At 40.1% G+C, this 21,623-nt stretch overlaps 1 protein-coding gene across 7 annotated transcripts in view; it reads right to left on the bottom strand.

The window, feature by feature from the left end:
* The window catches only part of CTNND2 (catenin delta 2), a 576,017-nt gene that overhangs the window by 264,538 nt on the left and 289,856 nt on the right, over positions 1-21,623 (bottom strand). For all 7 annotated transcript variants that reach the window (XM_054164400.1, XM_054164398.1, XM_054164401.1 and 4 more), the window contains 2 exons: positions 15,703-15,737; positions 14,997-15,113 (listed from right to left, as the gene is read on the bottom strand). In XM_054164400.1, the coding sequence (XP_054020375.1) occupies positions 14,997-15,113; positions 15,703-15,737 (152 nt within the window). The remainder of the gene's footprint in view (positions 1-14,996; positions 15,114-15,702; positions 15,738-21,623) is intronic.

The following is a 21,623-nucleotide window of genomic DNA, read 5'->3' on the forward strand; positions in this document are numbered from 1 at the left end:
GAGACAGCAAAGCACCACAAATGTCCACAAGAAGTAGTAGAAAAACTTAAGACCTGAAGTGCATATTAAAAAACTAAGGCCTGCATCCTACTCTGAGAATAAATGGTTCTTTTTTAATTGCTGATTTGGGGAATATTTTTGACGGTCACATTGAAATCCCAGAGTCAAGGCAAGTGGGATAGGACCAATATCTAATTCACAGTACACCTGACACTACCAGATTTACCACTACTGCACAGCACTAATGAAGTGCCTATATAACAGGAATACCTCTGTGAGTGAACTTGGACTATGGAGTAGCAAATGTGATCTCCTCTTAGTATTTGGTAGAATCATGTTTCAAAACTTGCAAAATATTGCCCAATAGTTAAAATTCACTAACTGTATCTGTGAGGAACAGGAAGAAAATCACAGAGTTCTTAAAAAGCTGAGCTTAGTAAGGAAGTATTTAATGAGAAAGCATTTCTTTGGACCCTCAGTTTAAGAAAGATATTGACTTGCTGGAATGTGTCCAGAGAAGGGCAACAAAGTTGGTGAGGGGTTTGGAACACAAGCCCTATGAGGAGAGGCTGAGGGAGCTGGGGTTGCTTAGCCTGGAGAGAAGACTCAGGGGTGACCTTATTGCTCTCTACAACTACCTTAAGGGAGGTTGTAGACAGGTGGGGATTGGTCTCTTCTCCCAGGCAGCCAGCACCAGAACAAGAGGACACAGCCTCAGGCTACACCAGGGGAAGTTTAGGCTCGAGGTGAGGAGGAAGTTTTACACAGAGAGAGTGATTGCCCATTGGAATGGGCTGCCCGAGGAGGTTGGTGGAGTCACCATCATTGGAGGTGTTCAGGAGGAGATTTGACAGGGTGCTTGGTTGCATGGTTTAGTTGCTTAGGTGGTGTTGGATGATAGGTTGGATGCAGTGATCTTGAAGGTCTCTTCCAACCTGGTTTATTCTATCCTAGGTAACTTTCATGGCAAAATATATTGTCGGCAATATATTATAAAGATAATAGAATTTCCATTGAGTTTACATAAAAGTCTTCTTGAAATTAAGAAATGTGTTGTGAATACGAAATACTTGCAGACTCCTAGAACAAACCAACACAGCAAAGCCTAAAAAATCCTGACATAACAGAGTAATTAACTTCAGTGTTATTTACTTAGCATATGTTTTGCTTTCTATATTGTACCACACATAGCGTTATTCCAGATGTTTGTATGAAATGTAACACAGACAGATCTTTCATAAGGAATATCTGGTAATGTTTGATAGTGGGAAAAAATCTGGAGTTCCATTACTAATGAGATAAATGACTGAAGATGCTAGGAAACAAGACCTAAAGACACACACCGAGCAAGAATAGGTTTATACATCTATAATATCAGAAAACAGAAGTTGCCCTTGCCATTATTTTTTTTTTCACATTTTTTAATGATCCCAAGATTAAACAACTTTTAATAGAAAATTAAAGCTATTTCATGAAATTGCTTGCTGAACTCTGCACACATCAAAATCAGATGGTCTCTGGGAGAAATAAATTATCATTGGCCCTTTCTTGTGCTTTATAGAAGCAACAGATAGAAATAACACAGGAACAAGATGGGCAGCAAGAATAATAACTAAATTAAATTTCTGCACTACAGAGGACAGGAAAAGGACAAACAATGTCCTCTAGCTTTTCATCGAGGGATATTTAAGGATGACCTGGAGCTCTTTTGTCAGTAAAGTTTCTGCTGGTATTTGTTACACCTCCATGAGAAGCCTCTGCCAACAAAACTTTGTCAGTGGTCTTAGGTAGACATGATGTGAATTATGCTAAGAATGTAAATGACTTCTTTCCACAAATGGCATGATTTGGTGATGATGACAATGCTACAATGCAGGGGGGCTGGAGCTAGATGATCCTTGTGGTCCCTTCCAACCCTGACTGATACTGTGATACTATGATACTTCTGCAGGTAGCAAGGATTTTTAGGAGTGGCAGAAGTTACACAATAATTCACTGTAACAGAAATTTGCTATCTATTAAAAGATCAGACTGTGGAAGCAATACCTGAACTGGGATTCTGGATGGAACTAGATACATTTCTGAATGTGACCATAAGAAGAAACTTGCATCCAGGAGGAGGCACTGCATCAAGTGACACAGACAACAAGCTCCAACTTAAGAGCAACTATCATGTTTCCGTTTGGGAAGCACTGAATTTTGGCATAAATAACTGTCACTTTTTAATTTGTGTTTTCATTATCAGTACCCCATTGTCCAGAGACTTAACTACAATTACAATGGAATGCATACGTTGTTTGCAGAAACAGACAACCAACCCCCCAAAAACCCAACAAACAAGTAAATTAAGAACATATTTTGTGGGTACTCTATATATCTTTGAAGACCAACTGTAAATGTCAAGTGTTGCTACTTACCCTTTGTGCCTAGCACAGTGTAAACCTGTCATTGATGGTATTAAACTAATGTGTTGCCTTTTTATTTCTAGGAAATAAAATATGATAGTTATTAGCATCACGCAGTTAAGAGTATTGTGGAAGCTATGTGCATTATCAGAAATAAATTTTAAAAAGAGAGAACTCTCTTCTGATAGACCTAGACTGTTACAAAATGATAATAATTTAACAAAAAAAGCCAACCACCTACCAACTTCTGACTATAAAGCATGTAAAACTACTCACAGATATATGGATCTAATACGAAAGGAATAAATATACCTATTATGCCATTATGCTGTTGTGTGAACTTAACAACTAGCACAAACCAGTTTCCACTTCCTGTGTAAAGCAGAACTCCATTTTTTCCCTTTTGCAGGCTTAAATCTTGAATATTTTCTGTCCTCAATTGAAAATGGCTATTTGATCTCTGAGGTGAGCCAGTTCAGAATGTATTTAGCACTGTTTTATGATAATCCTTTTCACCTACCAAAAACTCCTCTATCACAAAGCAGTGCTTCTGCTTTCTCTGTGTTCACAAATGTGCACCAAACTCTCTTCTCATGCTGTGTTCAGAAAATTTATTTCTCCATCTACAAGACCAGAATGAAAAAAACAAAAAAAAAACCCCACCAAAACCAAGAAGAGGCAGCTCCAAACTCTGCATTATCATAAAAATCACAAAAATCCTACTTTGAGAGCTATGTAAACTGCATGCAGCACCAAAGAAAACAAACCCAAACCAACACCTGCCAAAATTTTCTCCACCCCTTTTTCAAGGCTGCATCTAGGCATTATTTATGCTCACAAATTGGCAGACCCTAGAATGATGTGACTCTTGGCACCTCTGACTGTGCTGAGGACGCGGACGCTGGCACGCCACTAAGGCATGAGCAGCATTCGTGGTGTATCAGCCTGTCATGAGGATGTGGGTGCATTTCCTTCCTGGCCCATACAACAGACACAACATTTACTGATGTTCTTTTGTGCAGTAGGCTTGGATGCCAGAAGTCTTTCTTTGCTCCGTTCCTACAGATGTTACCATAAGTCACTGTCATTTTCTAATGAGTTTCGGTAACTACTTCCTGCGGTGGATGAGGGAACACCTGGTTGCCTGTGCAGGATTTGTGTTTGTCACAGGCTGAGCATTACAAGCTGATCACTACCTCCTCTCCATCTTTGATGCTGCTACTAATTGTTCCTGCTTTCTTGGTCTTGACTCTCACCTTTCTATTTCCTCCCTCCATACATTTCACCTGCTGTTACTGTTTCTCTGTTAATCTGACATTCAAGTTTTGTACTACAGTAATAAAGACAGATTGGAGGGAGGCTGTTTTCTCTAGGCAGGGATTTAATTACCAGGGATTTCTTTAAGTCATTTGCACAGTATAAAATGACACCAGGAACCAAAGTCACATTCATTTCAGGACAAGTGATCTCAAAGATATGGAGTAATACTACGACATTAGTATAGAATTTAGATATAAAAGCACATGTAATCATGTGGGCATAACATAAAACAAGAAAACTCCAAACATGCTGCAGGTGACAGAATGTTTGAAACAAAAAAAAAATCAGCCTATAGGGTGCTGTACAGAAGTGAAGTGGAGGGAAATTACTAATGACTTAGTTGCTATGTTGTCATAATGATACCTCTGGTCTCCCAGAGGCTGGTCTCCCAGAGGCTGGTCTCCCAGCCTGACACAGCAATAAGTATTGTGGATTTCCTTGAAGTTATGGGCCCACATCTCCAGCCTGTCAAGGTCTCTCTGGATTGCATCCCTTCCCTCCAGTGGGTTGACTGAACCACACAGCTTGGTGCCATTGGCAAACTGCTGAGAGTGCGCTCCATCCCATTGTCCATGTCACTGACAAAGATGTTAAACAATGCTGGTCCCAGTACCAATCCCTGAGGGTCTCCATTTTGACATTGAGCCATTGATCACAACTCTTTAAGAGCAACCATCTAGTCAATTCCTTATCCACCAAGTGGTCCAACCAACAAATCCAGGTTCTTCCAACTGGGAGACCAGGATGTCCTGCAGGTCAGTGTTGAATGCTTTGCACAAGTCCAGGCAGATTTTTTTCTTGCCTTATCTACTGATGGTGTGACTTTATCATAAAAAGGCACCACATTTGTCAGGCAGGAGTTGCCCTTAGTGAAGCCATGTTGTTTGCCACCAACCACCTTCTCGTTTTCCATGTGCCCTAGCAGGGTCTTCAGGAGGATCTGCTCCATGATCTTGCCAGGCACAAATGTGAGGCTGACTGGCCTGTGGTTCCCCAGATCTTCCTTATCTCTCTATTTGAAAATGGGGGTTGTGCTTCCCTTTTCTGGTCAGTGGGAACTTCACCAGACCACCACAACTTTTCAAATATGATGGAAAATGGCTTTGCAACTTCATCAACTAGTTCCCTCAGGACACATGGATGAACCTCATCAGGTCCCATGGACTTGTGCACTTTCAGGTTCATTAGATAGCATTGAACCTGGTCTTCTCTTACAGTGGGCAGATCTTTATCTTTATCTAACAGTCCCTGTTCTTGCCTTCTGCAACATGGATGGTGTGGTTATAGCCCTTACCATTGAAGACTGAGGCAAAAAAGTCATTCAGTACCTCAGCCTCCTCTATATCCTGTGTGACCAGGTCCCCTGTTTCCTTCCAGATATCTTCCACATTCTTCCTGTTTTTCCTTTTTACACAGGAAAAAACTTACAACAACTTTTCTTATTACCCTTGATGTTCCTAGCCAGATTTAATTATATTTAGGCCTTAGCTTTCCTAACCTGGTCCCTGCTTGGACAACTTCTTTGTATTCCTCCCAGGTTATCCATCCCTGTTCCTACCCTCTGTAGGATTTCTTTTTGCAACTAGGATACTAAGATGGTTTGAGTGTCTCTGGATGGACATTCCTTCATGAGGAGAGGAAATTACAAGAGGCAGCCAGCAGCAGTTTAGGTCCAACAGTAGTGGCATGTACTGGACTGTCACATTTGAGGCCTCTTCCAACCTTGGTGATTCTGTGATTTTGAACAATACTTCTGCCACTGGCTTCTAGCACATTCTCCCTGAGAAACCTGTAAGCCCCCCAGACACCCTACTAACCTATAGAAGGGCTGCAGAAGAACTGAGGTGATTGAAGCACTGCACAGAATGATGCCCACAGTGATGCCTGTACCACCCCTGAGGAACTAGGAAAAGCAGAAGCTGCTTCCTTGAGTGGTGATGATTCCTTCAGCCTTCACCAGGCCTCCTGATTGTAAACAGAAGCTTGAAGGCAGGCAGCAAACCAAAGCAGAATAGGACCAGCTGCACTTGAGTCACAGAGATGGACGGAACAAGAGGCATCCAAAATGCCCAACCATACATGCTCATCCTGAATATACCACAGTAACCAGAGTAGTTTCATCAATACATCAAAACTTCCTCAGATCTCATAGTTGTGATGGATTTATGCAGAGCTAAGAATTCTTGAGTCAGACAACGGCCACATTTGCATTAATGCAGCAGAAAGAAAGCCGGTGTGAGCTTTGTTATGCAATTCTGCCACTCCTACTCTAAAGACTCCAATTCTAAAATAAAAGAGGGGCACACACACTTCCTGGGTGTTTTTTCAGTTCTGAACTGTACTCAAAGAGCACATGATTTTATTAGTGTGTATGTTTACCAGGAGATCCCATGAGAATATCTCCTTTGTGTGCACAAAGAATGACTCAGCTGGATCACCCTGGCTCTCAGAGCAGATAATGAAATGGAAACAACTTCATCTATCAAAAAATTGTGAGGTCCACCGATGCCAAATTTCATCTCATTGAGCATGTCAGCCATCTGACAGGTGGCAATTTCACAAAGCAAGATCTATGGGATGGTAAACACATAAACACGCATCCTTTTACACATTCATTGTATAAATAGTGCCTTTTTGTTTCAATCCATTTTCAGTATCTATGAATAAAACAGCTGATAAAGGATGAAAATCATAAAGGTTGAACAAGGAGTGTTCTATCAAACTGGGACATCTGCTTTCACGTTAAGGAGGCTCTCTATTATTGTAAAAAATGTCTGAAACAAAAATGATTTAAGAGAATAAAAGGCCCATCTTTTTAGCCTCAAAATTAGGTTAAGTGAAAACCACATCTGTCTAATACAACAGTTATATATAATTTAATGTGATAAAAGTAATCTGTTTTTATAACAAAAGTCATTCTCCAAGAGGGAAAAGAAAAATGACATCTAAATGGTAGTACTAGCCATTGTGCTGAATTTTGAGCAAATACTTTCAAGTGACTACAAGAGTTAATGTGGGATTGAATCCTCAGTGGTGAGCCATGCTTTTCCTTACCCAGAAGGACTCAGACATTCTTAACTGCCTGCATTTCTATTACTGTGTAGCCTCAGTGAAATGCAATCAGAAATGGCATTACCCAAGAAGCCAGTGTTATTTAATGTATATTGTATTTATCCCCTTATCCATGTCCTGAACACTCTAATTAATCCTCTGTACCAGAACAATAAGGTCACAGATATAAATAAAAACATATTCTGAAAATTTGGGGAAAAATAATTTGTCTGCAGTACTGGCAATGTCAAGTGGGAAAAATGGAATTCCAATATACATACATAGAATACATAGAATACATAGAATACATAGAATAAACCAGGTTGGAAGAGACCTTCAAGATCATCGCGTCCAACCCATCAACCAATCCAACACCGCCCAAGCAACTAACCCACGGCACCAAGCACCCTGTCAAGTCTTCTCCTAAAAACCTCCAGTGATGGCGACTCCACCACCTCCCCAGGCAGCCCATTCCAATGTGCAATCACTCTTTCTGTATAGAACTTTTTTCTAACATCCAGCCTGAATCTCCCCTGGTGCAGCCTGAGACTGTGTCCTCTTGTTCTGGTACTGCTTGCCTGGGAGAAGAGACCAACATCCGTCTGTCTACAACCTCCCTTCAGGTAGTTGTAGAGAGTAATAAGGTCACCCCTGAGTCTCCTCTTCTCCAGGCTAAGCAACCCCAGCTCCCTCAGCCTCTCCTCGTAGGGCTTATGTTCCAAACCCCTCACCAACTTTGTTGCTCTTCTCTAGACTCGTTCCAGCAAGTCAACATCCTTCCTAAACTGAGGGGCCCAGAACTGGACACAGTACTCAAGGTGCGGCCTAACCAGTGCAGTGTACAGGGGCAGAATGACCTCCCTGCTCCTGCTGGCCACACTGTTCCTGATGCAGGCCAGGATGCCATTGGCCCTCTTAGCTGCCTGGGCACACTGCAGGCTCATGTTTAGTCTACCGTCGACCAGCACCCCCAGGTCCCTCTCAGCCTGACTGCTCTCCAGCCACTCTGACCCCAGCCTGTAGCTCTGCATGGGGTTGCTGTGGCCAGTGTGCAGAACCCTTATTTTTAAATTGAAATTTAAAATGTAGCAAGAGATATTCTTGTGGCTGCAGTCATAGAATCATAGAACCATAGAATCAATAAGGTTGGAAGAGACCTCAAGGATCATCAAGTCCAACCTGTCACCCAACACTTCATGACTACTAAACCATGTTTCTAAGTGCCATGTCCAACCTCTTCTTGAACACCTCCAGGGATGGTGACCCCACCACTTCCCTGGGCAGCACATTGCAATGACTAACAATTCTCTCTGTGAAGAACTTTCTCCTTACCTCAAGTCTAAACCTCCCCTAGCGCAGCTTGAGACTGTGTCCTCTTGTTCTGGTGCTGGCTGCCTGGGAGAAGAGACCAACCCCCACCTGGCTACAACCTCCCTTCAGGTAGTTGTAGACAGCAATAAGGTCTCCCCTGAGCCTCCTCTTCTCCAGGCTAAACAATCCCAGCTCCCTCAGCTTCTCCTTGCAGGGCTTGTGCTCGAGGCCTCTCCCCAGCCTCGTTGCCCTTCTCTGGATATGTTCAAGTGTCTCAATGTCCTTCTTAAATTGAGGGGCCCAGAACTGGACACAGTCTGTAGCATCAATTCAGACAGCAAAGAGGGCTGCCTCATGAAGTGATTAAGCAAGTGAAAAACAGAAATTATTCTATTTCAGTTCAAAACTTAAACACCAGAAGCTCCACAAATCTGCCCCATAATCCTTTTAAAGACTAGTCTTACACTCATTTTATGGAGACTGAAGCAAAGGAAATAGCAGGAAAGATTTAAGTATAGATACCGTAAATCAAAATTAGAGACTTCTGGATTAAGAGACATTTGAGTCTGTGGTTTAAGTTAGGAAGAAAGTGCTAATGGATTTGCTCAGTAATCTCTGCAGTTTTTCCAACCCTCATTTTGCTAATGCCATGACAGATGGAGTAACCATTGCCTGTCTTCAGCAGTGTAAGCTGTAAGGACTCAGGGTAGTCTGTAAAGATTCGGTGAGCTTCAACTAATTATCTCAGAAATATTTTTGATGCTACTATCATGGCAGTCCTCTGATGTGGCATGCTCACTAGTGACCCACAGGGACAGAAGCTCTCATTCCACATTCATCTCCCTCTTACACTACCAATCTGCAAAATGAAAATTTACAAACATTGGCAGGAAAAGGTAGTTTGGCCCTTAGCAATTGCTCATAGCCCTCCAGTTTCACTGTATCACAGAGGGTGGACATCTGGGGGCCTCAGCCATTTTATTAGGACCTTTTCCACTTATCTGCAGGCCAGACTGTGACCTTATCAAGCCTTAATGGCAAACATCCTCAGCAATCATCCTTCTTCACTCAGGGAGTAGCATCTCTGTGTTTACTTTCCTTCTCTCCATGAGGCTTTCTAATTTGTAAATTGTTTTTACATATAATGGGGTTGGGGAAAAAAAGAAGAAACCAAACCAAAAAGGCTGTACTGACTAGATAGCAAAAGGAATGAATCTGAAGCAGTTGTGTGATTTTGAGACAGTGGTACAGTGATGGGAAGAGGAGGGAAAAAGTGCCATGTTTACTTCATCCCCCATCTTTCCAAGCTTCCTAATCTGAAATAGTAATTTTTAGTGTCCACAATACCTACTCAGCCCATTCTGCCATGAAAGTATCTTTCCTGAGCTACAGTCACTATTCAGTACTGCTGTGTAACATTCCTACTATTATCTCTGTCCTGAACTAACTTTTGCTCCCATGCATGTTTCCTTCCCCAGTGATTTCAGATCCTTGTACCTTTCCTGTGATTCATCTCCAGTGTCTTATATGCAATCAGTTTGGCTCTCACATCTCTGGTCTTTCCCCTGATCCTATTTAAAGCAATAGTTATTTATCTTCATTTGTGCAAAAGATTTTTGAGTTCCCATTAGAAAGAGATAATGGGGGAGGGAAGAAATAGTTTCAGAGTGGAGCAGTCAGCTCCAGGTTGCCACTCTGGGTGTTACAGTCATGTGTACAATGCAGGGAACAGGATGGATCAAGCACCCTCACAGAGACACTAAGGGACCAGGCTGGTCCCTAGGACACACTGTAGCAAATGGCTAGAGCCACTAGTGGCCTGTACCTGCCCACCCGTAGGGGCTGAGGGTATGTGTGGACCACTGTCATGCTGGTGACATCCTCACAAACACATAGGACAGGACTCCCCTCTGACTCCACAAAAACTATGTGAGATCATGTTTGATGTAAACTGGAGTGATGCCATAGTGACAGATCTATAGCTACATAAAGAGAAATCATTGCAGCACAGGGAACTGGACTATGGAGATGCATGTTCAGGTCTTGACTGCAGCTTCTTTCATAATTCTGAAAGTTTCCTTACTTTTTTGTGTGTTCATTTGTAGCTGGAAACACAATTTATACTGGGCTGGGACAGAAAGACAAGATGGGCAACAGGAGGAGTGAGTTCCCCACAGGTGCATATAACCTTGTCCTAGGGTCAGTGCAACCACAGAAAACTCATATGAGAGCACTCAGCAGTTCCAAATCTGCCTGTTTGTGCCTGACAATAATTACTTCAAAAACAGGGGTTGATCTGCCTGCATTTTGCCAAATTAATAAAAGCTTTATTTTAAATTTTTTTTAAATTTGCTGATTCACATCTAATAAAAATAGTTAGTGAGCAGCTCTATTAGCAACACAGAACCCCTCCTGTGTAACTCCCTTTCATGTGATTTGTCCCATTAGCCTTTACTCATGGTGGTTTTGGTGGGGTTTTTTATTATTCCTAGAGGAATAGCACATGTTAAGTGATGTTTGGGATTTAGAGTATTATAACAGCTGCCTGCTATGTGACAACTTTTAAAAACTAATTCTGAGAAAATCTGAGTGCGTGAAACCGTATTGTAAAGATTCTGGCTACAGACACACTAATCCTCTACAAAGGCAAAGCTACAGATAGATTAACTCAGAAAAAAGTTCAGAAAAAGAAGCTGTGGTCACATTCCTGGGCAGGCTTTCATATGATAATTTTTAAAATCTGCCTCAACTAGACTAGAACTAGCATGGCAGGCTGGAAATGCTCTCTTCTGCCTTGTTACTTGAAATACAGCTATGCAGTCAAACTACAGAAATAAACATAACTGAAATTGTAAAGGTAAGAGCTCGTAAGTTTAAAAATGCCAGACTAAGCTGCCTTTTCTGAACCACCGATCTCCTCTTTCCTTCTCTCACAGCCCATCCACACAATGAATGCAAAACTATTTGGTCTTTTGTAGCTGCCTCATTTTTTACTGCATGACCTCAGGCTTTCAATGAAAAAAGTTCAATACAAAGGGGGGAAAAAAAAACAATAGCACCCTGGAGGGTTGTTCTAGGACACTCAACAGTTTACTTCAAACACATCACTAATAATTTTTAGAATACCTGTAAAGTAAGACATTTATATAAATCTCATTTGTTTGGAGATGGAGGAATCAAGATCAAAAGCATCTATGAAATGTAAAAGCTTTGTGCTAGACACTTCAGAGTGAGTTTTAAACTTCTTTTTATATCATGCTTCATATATTTGAAACTATGCTTCCATGGTGCACAGTTACAGCTGTTTGTTCTCATCACAAGTGTAACATCAGAACTTTAGGACACAAGGAAAGATACAATTACATTTCAAGTGCAAAGCTGAACTGTCAAATATGAATTTCTGTGTGTTGTACTGATTGATTAGAGAAGTCAGAAGCACCCCAGATGAAATACTCCTCTGGACAAACTGAGCCTTAGATATGGGGTAAATGAAGCATCGACAGAAAGTGTGCAACACAGCGCATCACAATAATTGTTTAATGATGCAGTCATAAGAAATTAAAATTGTGTTGTATAGACAGCCCTGACCTTGGTACTCTGGGCTTTGCAAACACAGTAACATTTTAATTGTCTGATGTTTTTGCAGTATTTAAATTCAAGAAATACCCCCGAAGAGAAAAGAAAATCCAGTAAATGACATCCTAATTGCAATTCTGAATGATTAGCAGAGCTGAAACTGTTAGCTTTGGCATATAGATCTGATTCTTGATTAAAATCATGAATGGTGAGCCTAGTTTCATTATGAGAAGGTCCTGGAGCAGAGGAGTATGGGACACTGTGACAAAAGGCTTCACAAATATTTCCTGACACTGAAGAAAATCAAGCTTGTTCCCTTGCGAGTGCATGCACCTCCCTGTCCTCTCCAAAACCATGTTTCTTAGGAACAGCTATTGTCCTGTTCATAACCCTAGCACTATTCCCTTTCTGGAATATCCTTCTCACCACCCTGTTGTTGCCTATCTTTTAACCTGACTCTTGATCCCATCCAACTAAGCAAATTAAGCTTTCATCTTTCTGACTGGACCTCATCTTTCAACAAATCTGTACCAATCATAGAACGTTTTGTGTTGGAAGACATCTTTAAAGATCATCTAGTTCAACCCCTTTGCAGTGAGCAGTGATATCTTTAAGTGGATCAGGATGCTCAAAGCACTGTCTAATCAGACATGGGATGTTTTCAGGTACAAGGTATCTACCACTTCCTTGGGCAACTTGTGCCACTGTTTCACCACCCTCATTGTAAAAAATGTCTTCCTCATATTTAGGCTGAATCTACCCTCTTTTAGATTAAAACCATTACCCTTTTTCCTATTGCAACAGGCCCAGCTAAAAAGTCTGTTCCCATCTTTCCTATAAGTCCACTTCAAATACTAAAACGGTGCAAAAAGGTCCCCCTACAGTCTTCTCTTCTCCAGGCTGGACCCAACTCTCTCAGACTTTTTTCATAGGAGAAATGTTTCATTCCTCTGACCATTTCTTTGCTGCTCTCCAACACAATTGTTCTTATTTGTTTTTTACCTTTTTGTGATACATCCTAGAAATTTTCTTTAGTACTAGCTCTCTTCATGTACCCAGACTTCTCTCCATCTACTGTCTTTATCTTTCCCTAATATTTTTTTCTTTTCTTCTTTTCAGCAAGTTTCTGCAAGTTTCCCATCAAAGCCAGCCCCTTCCTTCCCCCAATTTCCTCTGTTGCCATCTACCCAGTTTCATTTTCCAATATCACGTTTTGAGGGCAATCTTATCATGCTAGTCATTTCATGTTTATCCTCATCCCTAAAATGAAGGGGGGGAAAGGCAAATTGTGAGGGCTTATATTGTTGCATTATGTCTTTGCAGTTTTATTCAGACCAAGCAATCTCTGAACATGAAAGTGTTAGTGACATTGGCTCAGAAATCTTGTGCAGAGGAAAAGTGAAACATTTTCCATTGTTTTGGGATTGTCACTTGTGAATTTTATTGCAAATCTTGTTCAAAAAGAATGAAAGAAAAAAACTTTGACAAATTTCAGTTCTGCATTCAATTTGCAATCCCTCTCTTTTGTCACCTGATGACTGTATTTCAGATGATGACTCATCATTGCCAGAGATGCGTTGCAGAATGTAGCTGTCATGTTCCATTAGCCTTTCAAGATGAAGGGGAGATCATCACCTCCGGCTTCAAAAGAGCTGAATTTGGGCAGCTACCTTGAAAAATATGACTCACTTAGGTGGTACTGGGCAGCAGGGAATTGAAAAAGACAAACTCATCTCAACAGAGAATAGGGAAGCAGATCTGAAGGAATACTAGGGAAAACTGAAAAAAACAAGATAGCAGCAGCAGTAGGAGTGAAGTCAATGTGAGTAAATACTGTGGCAGATGGGAACAGAGTGTCAGAAGTCTGAGGAAAAGTAAAGTAAAATAGGGAATTAACCTGATTTTTCAATATCTAGTGTTACATCTGATAACGGACCTGTTAACCTGTTGGGAAACTTGGTCTCAGTGTGTGACTCATGGACACAAACATTTGTAGACATCTGCTGTACAAATACCATAGAATGGTCCAGGCTGGAAGGGACCTCCAAAGGTCATCTAGTCTGATCTCCCCACAGTTGGCAGGGACATCCCCAACTAGACCAGGCTGCCCAGGGCCTCACTGAGTCTTACCTTGAGTATCTCCAGGGAAGGGGCCTCAACCACCTCTCTGGGCAACCTGTTCCAGTGTTCCACCAGACCCATAGTGAAGAACTTCTTCCTGATATCCAATCTAAATCTGCCCTTCTCTAGTTTGAAGCCATTGACCCTCATCTTGTCACCACAGGCTTTTGTAAACAGCCTCTCCCTATCCTTCCTGTAGGACCCCTTCAGGTACTGGAAGGCTTCTATCAGGTCTCCCTGAAGCATCCTATTCTTCAGGATGAACAACCCCAGCTCCCTCAGCCTGTTCTGATAGCAGAGGTGTTCTAGCCCCCTGATCATTTTCATGGCCCTCTTCTGGACCCTCTAAATCAAGTCTATGTCCTTCCTATATTGAGGGCTCCAGACCTGTACACAGTGCTCCAGGTGAGGTCTCACCAGAGCAGAGCAAAGTGGCAGAATCTCCTCTCTCAATCTGCCGGCAACACTTCTTTTCATGCAGCTCAGGATGTGATTTGCCTTCTGGGCTGCAAGTGCACACTGCCTGCTCATGTAATATGTTGATGGCATGTCCCTCACTCACTTTTGCTCTTGTTTACCCTTGATTCACTTCCCCAGTGACTGGTCAAAGCAGAGCATCTATCCACTCACTGCACAATTCTGCAAAAAGAATGGCTGCTAAATGTCCAGTGAGCCAACCTTTGAGAAAAGACTTCAGCTTTCTTGCTACAACTGCTATGCTCTACATCATCTTGAAAAAGCTCACATATGTATCCATATGAAAACTTTCATCTTAAGGAGTACCTGATACCTGGCCAAGTGTTTGCAAAGAAACATCAGAATTACTCACAGCCCCACACTGTATTTCATTTTATTACTTATATGTACCAAAACAATGCTGTTTGAAAGATACTTTTATAGTGGTGATGCTGAAATCTTATGACATGACCTTGGAATATAGTACAGACACATTGCAATTTTAAAATTAAATACCCACATTCTGGATGCTTGGGGTTTTTCCCCTAAAAACTAGTAGTGAGATTCTCTGCATTGCAAACAAATGCAAAAGTAAGCTGCAGAGGTAAGAAGGCACTTGGCCTAATCACAACTACATTGTCTTCTGTCAAAATCAGAAAATAATGAAGAAAACCACTGTAACACAGGCATTCAGCTTTAAAGTGTGACATGCTAGAAATTTACATGTTCTAGACAAATGCATTTTTGGCAACTTACTTTCACTGGATGAATAGTCCTGTGGATCAAGTATCCCTGACTCCTGCAGTGATCTAATACAGGAGTCCACCAGCTCCAGACCAGTGGTGAGCTCATCTTCTATATCCTTCTGACCATCTGCAATGAAATTGACACCATATGAAATGAAAAAAAGAAAGAGAAAAGATAAAATCAGCTACGTCCGACTAAAAATTCACAGCTGACAAAGGGAAGGGAGAATCCATCAAGATGACATTCACAGGCTAGCCAATCTGAAAAACTTCTCACACTTTGAAAGCATGGCCTTGGATTAATATCAGCAAAATAGTAAAGTTCAAGTCTGAACTTAAGAAAAGTTAGAAACATATTTAGCAAGGCTCCCTCTCAAAACTCTACATTAATTTTGTTGTTCCTTTAGTGGGTTGGATTGGTTGGTAGGTTGGACATGATGATCTTGAAGGTCTCTTCCAACCTGGTCTATTCTATTCTATTCTATTCTATTCTATTCTATTCTATTCTATTCTATTCTATTCTATTCTATTCTAATTCAACCCTAACAACTTTTACCAAATTTTGCCATTTTTTAGGCAGGGTTTTCATACACTAACAATGAAAAAAACCAACTGCACAGATAAATATTGTTTTCCCCTCCATATTCTTTAGAAAATACGATTATTCTGGTAGAGAATATATAGTGTATATATATATGTATAAATATGTACATTACCTTGTGTTTGCCAGTGAAACTGCTCTTCTGTTGAACTGAAAAAAAAAAGTGTTAATTTTTAATGAAATTATTCAGTAATGTGCCATCAATATTCCTATCTAAATCTATCATGAAAGTACTGATTTAGGAACAAAAAAATCTATCAGGAATGAAAACATACTTAAACATTATTAACTATTATTTCACATCACTTTAAAATGAGTGACTTGCACAGCATTACAGCATTCCTTCAGGAAGAGAGAAGCATCTTCACTTTTCAATTAAGTAACTTAAAACGTACATATGGAACCTGCCTTCACTCTTGATAGTCAAATTGCAGTATTTCAAAGCAAAACCAGTAACATTTGGCAACTTATTTGGGTCCTTCTGTTTGTCTGATTTTCCATTTTTACAGAGAAAGTTATAAATTGCTTTCTCAAATGAACAGTTGCATGTGATTGCTAAAAGAGAGTCTTATTCCTGGATCTATTGATCATTGTATGCATTTTTATATTATTCAAATGTACAGCTAAGTTAATCCAATTGCCCTACACAAGAGAGTAAATTTAGATGTGTTTGTGCTTCCACTTGAGCAGTGGAAGGTCTTAAGTTTATAATACTGAGCATGAACACTAGAGGATGATTTAGGTAGGGTTTTTTCTTTTTTTCTATAAATGAACAAAATATTCAAATGAACAATAAAATGAATTATATAGTAAATTAGGCAATGAGTACAGCTTCCTCCAGGGTGTGATCTGTTTATCCTTAGGTATAGGTCTTTCTCACATGCCAAGAATACAAAAAGGATTAAATTACTCCGTAATAATCATTCTCTTGATAACAGTGAACTGATTATTATAGTCATGATTAAAACATTTTTCTGTATCTTTCTACAAGACACTTGTAGGGAGAATAAAATCATCTATATGTCATCACCACATGTGTACCATCTGCAGTTTATATTGACTCACTGTAGTGAGATTTCATAGATCAAGAAGCTAGCCCTTCGGTGAGATACTCAGCTAGAATGATTGCATTCAAGACTGTTCAAGTTGATAATAATGAAGATAAACATAGACAGAGTTCTCTGGCACACCAAAGTGCTAAACTGGACAAATTATTTTACCTTAAATTGTACTTCCCAATGGAGCCCTAGTGGGTGACCAGAGGCAGTGGCTCTTTTTGAAATATAACTTTTTACAATTTGAAATTCCTTTCGCCAGATTGTCAGAATCACTGAACTGCAACTTCAGCTGACACACTGGGACTTGAGAGTCATCTTCCTTTCTGGAATTCACATCACCCATTATAAGCAATGTATTACTTTCCACTATACAGTCCCTCTCCCCATATCCAGATTTCTGTGTGATAGATTCCTCCCACAAATGACAGATCTCAGGTGTCATTCTTGCTGTCAGGATGAATTAGTAAATGCTGCTGGCAAGAACACACTGATTTAAAAGACTGTGCCACATCATCCAAATCATCGAGAAGAGAAAATCAAATCCCTGCATAAAGAGTGAATGATCATTTCCAGGAATTCCAGTCTAGCTCTTTTTTAAGCAGTAAATTTGTATAAAATGTAGGAGCTCATTACTGGAATAATACAGACAGTATTAAACAAATCACTAGTTGCTGATTAGAAGTGATTCTTATTATCACTACTCTGTCTTCCATAGAAATATTTTAATGTACTGACCTTAAGAAATCTTGGGAGGGTCTAAACATAGATTGCAATAAATTTTAACTATATTTTTTGGTTTCCAGTTCTGGACTTCTCCTTGCAACTACTGTAATGGTCTTTTAACACATACTGGGGTTTTGGTAGGTTAACAATTACATCATCAAAATGTTTATCTAAACGCTACCTTCTTATTCAACATATGGGATATGGAGGAAGATGTGCAGGGATGTGGTTGAGCCACCATCCCCAGAAGTATTTAAAAGACACACAGCTGCGGTGCTTAGGGACATGGTTTCCTGGTGGACTGGGCGCTGCTAGGCTTGTGGTTGGACTTAATGATCTCAAGGGTCTTTTCCAGCCAAAATGATTTTGAATTATAAGTCTATTTTGTTCCTAAAGGATATCAGTATTTACTCATATGAAAAGAGTGCTATTTCCCTAATTAAATTAATTCCCTTTAGTTTTTGAACAGTCCAATATAGTTTAGGGGGGTTTATTTTAACTTATCTATTTAATATACATACAAGGTTTTCCTGCTTTTAGCCAGAAAAGAATCCTGACTGAAGCAACCTGACATGTCTGCGCGTGCAGCCTTTAGGCTGTCATACAAGTGTGTCAAATTTGCTTGAGTGAATAAAATTGTTTTTCTGGGCTTTCTGGATGCTTTTCCAGCTTCACAAAAGATCAGTGAAACTGACTGTATACACACATCAAATACATGAAAAGGTAAAACCAATAATTATCAGAAGTATTGCCTCTAATAACTTTTTCTGCATGTTCAGCAAAACAACACTTTCTGCTTTATGGCTTTTCTAAAAATAAACAAACAAAAGGTTTAGAATTAATTATCAACAACTTTTCTGCATATGCCTGTGCCTCCCTCTGTAAGCCCACCAACTCTACCAACTTTGACTGAGGAAGAGGAGCAATAAAATACTTTAATGAGAAGTTCTTAACTTCTCAATATGGCAGCCTACACCAATAGAGTTTAAGGAGGAGAGGAGGAAGGGTTTAGCCAGAAATATATTAGTATAGTATTAGAAAAGAATAGCATAAAATTTAAATGAGCTAAGAACTAAGGCAGCTATAATTATTGCCTCTCATAATTCAAATCAAAAATAATATTACTATTTATTTGGAAACAATCAATTACTATTTATTGTTTTCTTTTCTCATTACTGCTAGTCACTGCATCTTGCACCTACTTTGGATGTTCTGTTCCAAATAAGACAACAATTTCACTTAATTCTATTCAATTAATATCTTGTGTCACCATTCAACTATACCAAACTTTGTTTCTTCTATAATTTTATAGTCATTGGAAAACAGGATTTATTGAAGGAAAATCACAGGGAAGCTGAATAACTTAAGAATGGGAAGGTAATTCTAAACCTCAACCAATCTAAAAAAATCAACCAACCAATGAACTAAAAGAAAAAGTCATACATTTAGTTTTGGATATTCATCTTGAAGCTAATGAACCTATCTTCTCTAAGGATGCATACACTGTGACAAAACTTTACCTTTAATAACCATCTCTGCAAGGAGAAGCAGATTTACCTCCCTAGGCAAGAACAAGCAAAGTAAATATCCACCGAGTCCTGATCTTGATTCCAGGTGAACTCACATGTTCCCATTTCTGATTGCATATAAAAAAAACAAAGTAGCAAGAAACCTTCTATGTGCAACCTTGTGTGCTAGTAAGACAAAAGGTAAATGAGCATTGCACACTTCAGGGAGCTCCTTTTGGGGAATATCAGAAGAAAGGAGCACTGTGGGAGCTCCACCTGTCTTTGCACACTGTGGAAAGATTAGAAGCACAAAGCACTGCAAAAACAGAGTTTCTATGGTCAGCAAAGGATGTCTGACTATTACCAGTTTACAAGTTTAAATCAAGTTTGTCCTTTTTTTCAGGCACAGACTAAAAAAATCCCAGTCTGAGCTGTCTATAAAGCAACAAACTGGGGTTTTGGGAGCCTTCATTATTTGTTTCCTGTATTTCAAGTAAAGCTAAACAAGAAGTGGATGTCCCCTTCAAGATGGACTTGACAGAAGCCCAGCATAGGAGATGGGCTCTGTGGAGAAAACAGCACTGTCCCACATTAGCCAGCACTTGCAGAACAAGTTGAGCTACATATGGCCATCAAACAACTTTCTCCACAATTTACAGGAGTCAAAGGCAGTTTTGATGATGAACAGGTGAATGTTTGAAGTGACACCAAAATAATGCTTTCTTGGATCTTTATAAGAAGCCACATTTCTATAAAAGTAACCAGAACCCTCATGGGAGGGAAACCCAGAGGTGAGGAAGACTGTTGAGCACTTCGGACATCCTCACACAGTGCCATAGGCACTGTCTCACTAATTTTTTAATTGCTACTCTGGTTGTGGAAGGTGGAAGAATCATAGACTCACAGAATGGTCTGAGCTGGAAGGTCTGGACTTCCAAAAGTCATCTAGTCTAACCCCCAAGAAAAGAACACAGAACCATTTCACAAAAAGCAAGAAGGTTGTGAAACTAATATTCCTTATAAAGTAAAGAAGCAAAGGTTTTAAATCAACAGTACACTGTAGATTATCTCCAAAATAGTAAACAATCTTTAGTATCAACTAACTGGGGAAAAAAAACCCAACACTGAAGAATGAATTTTGCACTAAAAAATCCCATAAAAAAGTGCCAATCCTTCATTAAATTACTGCAGGCAAGATTGTCGTAGTTTGGGCTGGGTGCCCTCTGCTACAGGGGTGTTTCCTGTGTCCAGAAGTCCATCCCAGTGGGTGGACTCAGGAAATTAGGTATTTCTACCATAATCCCTTGCACCACTATAAATTTTGCGGTGGGGTCTGGCACTTCCTCTTTTTCCTTCCCTCTCCGAGACTTGGTAACTGGGGGAGAGATCTCCCGGCCATGGGCCTGATTGGGCCCAAGGCCACAGGGGGATGGGCAGTCTCAGGCCTGGCCAGCTGAGACTAGCCCAGCAGAGGGAGGGGGAAGAAGGAGCCCTGGGGGTTTTGCATGCACCCTCAGGTGGGGATGGGATCTTTCTTTGTCACTGCGCTTTGGGTTTTCTGTAACATTCACTGCTTTCTATTTAAACTTCCATCACTTCTGCAATCCGTTTGCCTGAGTCGTTATTTCTGCCTGTGGTGGGGAGGGGATCTGCCCCAACCCATTACAAAGATCAAGCCCCAGGTGCCCTTTTTTTTGTTGCCCAATTTAAAATGACATCAAAATCTCTGACTTCAGTAGTCATCTCTAGAGACGTGACACAGTAACTTCTCTTAAATATTCAATCACACTCTTAGTCAGCTGTGGTATCACCTTGGCTACTGTATCAAGATCCTGGAAAATGTAAAAACAAACCAACCAACCAACCAACCAAAACAAAACACAAAAAACCCCCACAAAAACCAACCACAAAACCCAAACAAGAAAATTAAAAACCAACACCCTCCACAAATCCAAATATACTTTACTGATGGCTGCCTTTTCTTAGCCTGTAAGTTTCAAACTGACTTTTAAAATGATTACGAAGTTTTACTTAGCTGTACATGCTAGGAAACCATTCAGGTGGTTAACTCCTACCTCTATTAAAAAGGCCTTGCTACCAGTTCCTACATGGAAGTGCCTTCTTTTCTCAGGCAAAGCATTGTTCTTTCCTAAGTTTTACAAAACCAACAGCAGAACTTGCTGGCTGTGCTATGGATGTTTTGTACTTCTTTCCAGTGATGCAAGGAAATGCTTGCAGCCAAATTTTCAAACCAGTCCCAAGAGCAATGCTTTTCTCTGCATCTAATTCTTGCAGGAGTTCACAGAAATTACTTTCCTTTAAAAGCAACTTTTTAAATGCTCCAGTTCTATCTTTATCTAATTTTCCTATACTGATTGTGCTTAGTGACAGCTGTTCATTTTTTTTTTTTTTTAATTTATTTAAATGTGCACTTAAATTAAAAGTTTGGTCTTCTAGACTGCTAAGAGCACTATTTAAGTACAAAGTATGCACAGAAAGCCAGCGGCTGCTTTCCATTCCACACAGTGCACTGATTATGTGCTTAAAGGCTGTTATTTAACTGTGAGAACATAATGCATTCTGTTTCCCTATAGCTTTTGACCATCATTCCTGAAATGGTCAACAAGGGTGCCAATTACAGTATTTCATTTTTTTTTTTTACTGAATTAATTTCACACATATTAACCCTCAAATAGCATTTAGTGAAGTTTTGATTTAACCTGGCCATCTAGAGACAAACCTCTTGG

This window comes from Dryobates pubescens, chromosome 9 (genome assembly GCF_014839835.1).
Source record: "Dryobates pubescens isolate bDryPub1 chromosome 9, bDryPub1.pri, whole genome shotgun sequence".
In the NCBI taxonomy this organism is placed as follows: Eukaryota; Metazoa; Chordata; class Aves; order Piciformes; family Picidae; genus Dryobates; species Dryobates pubescens.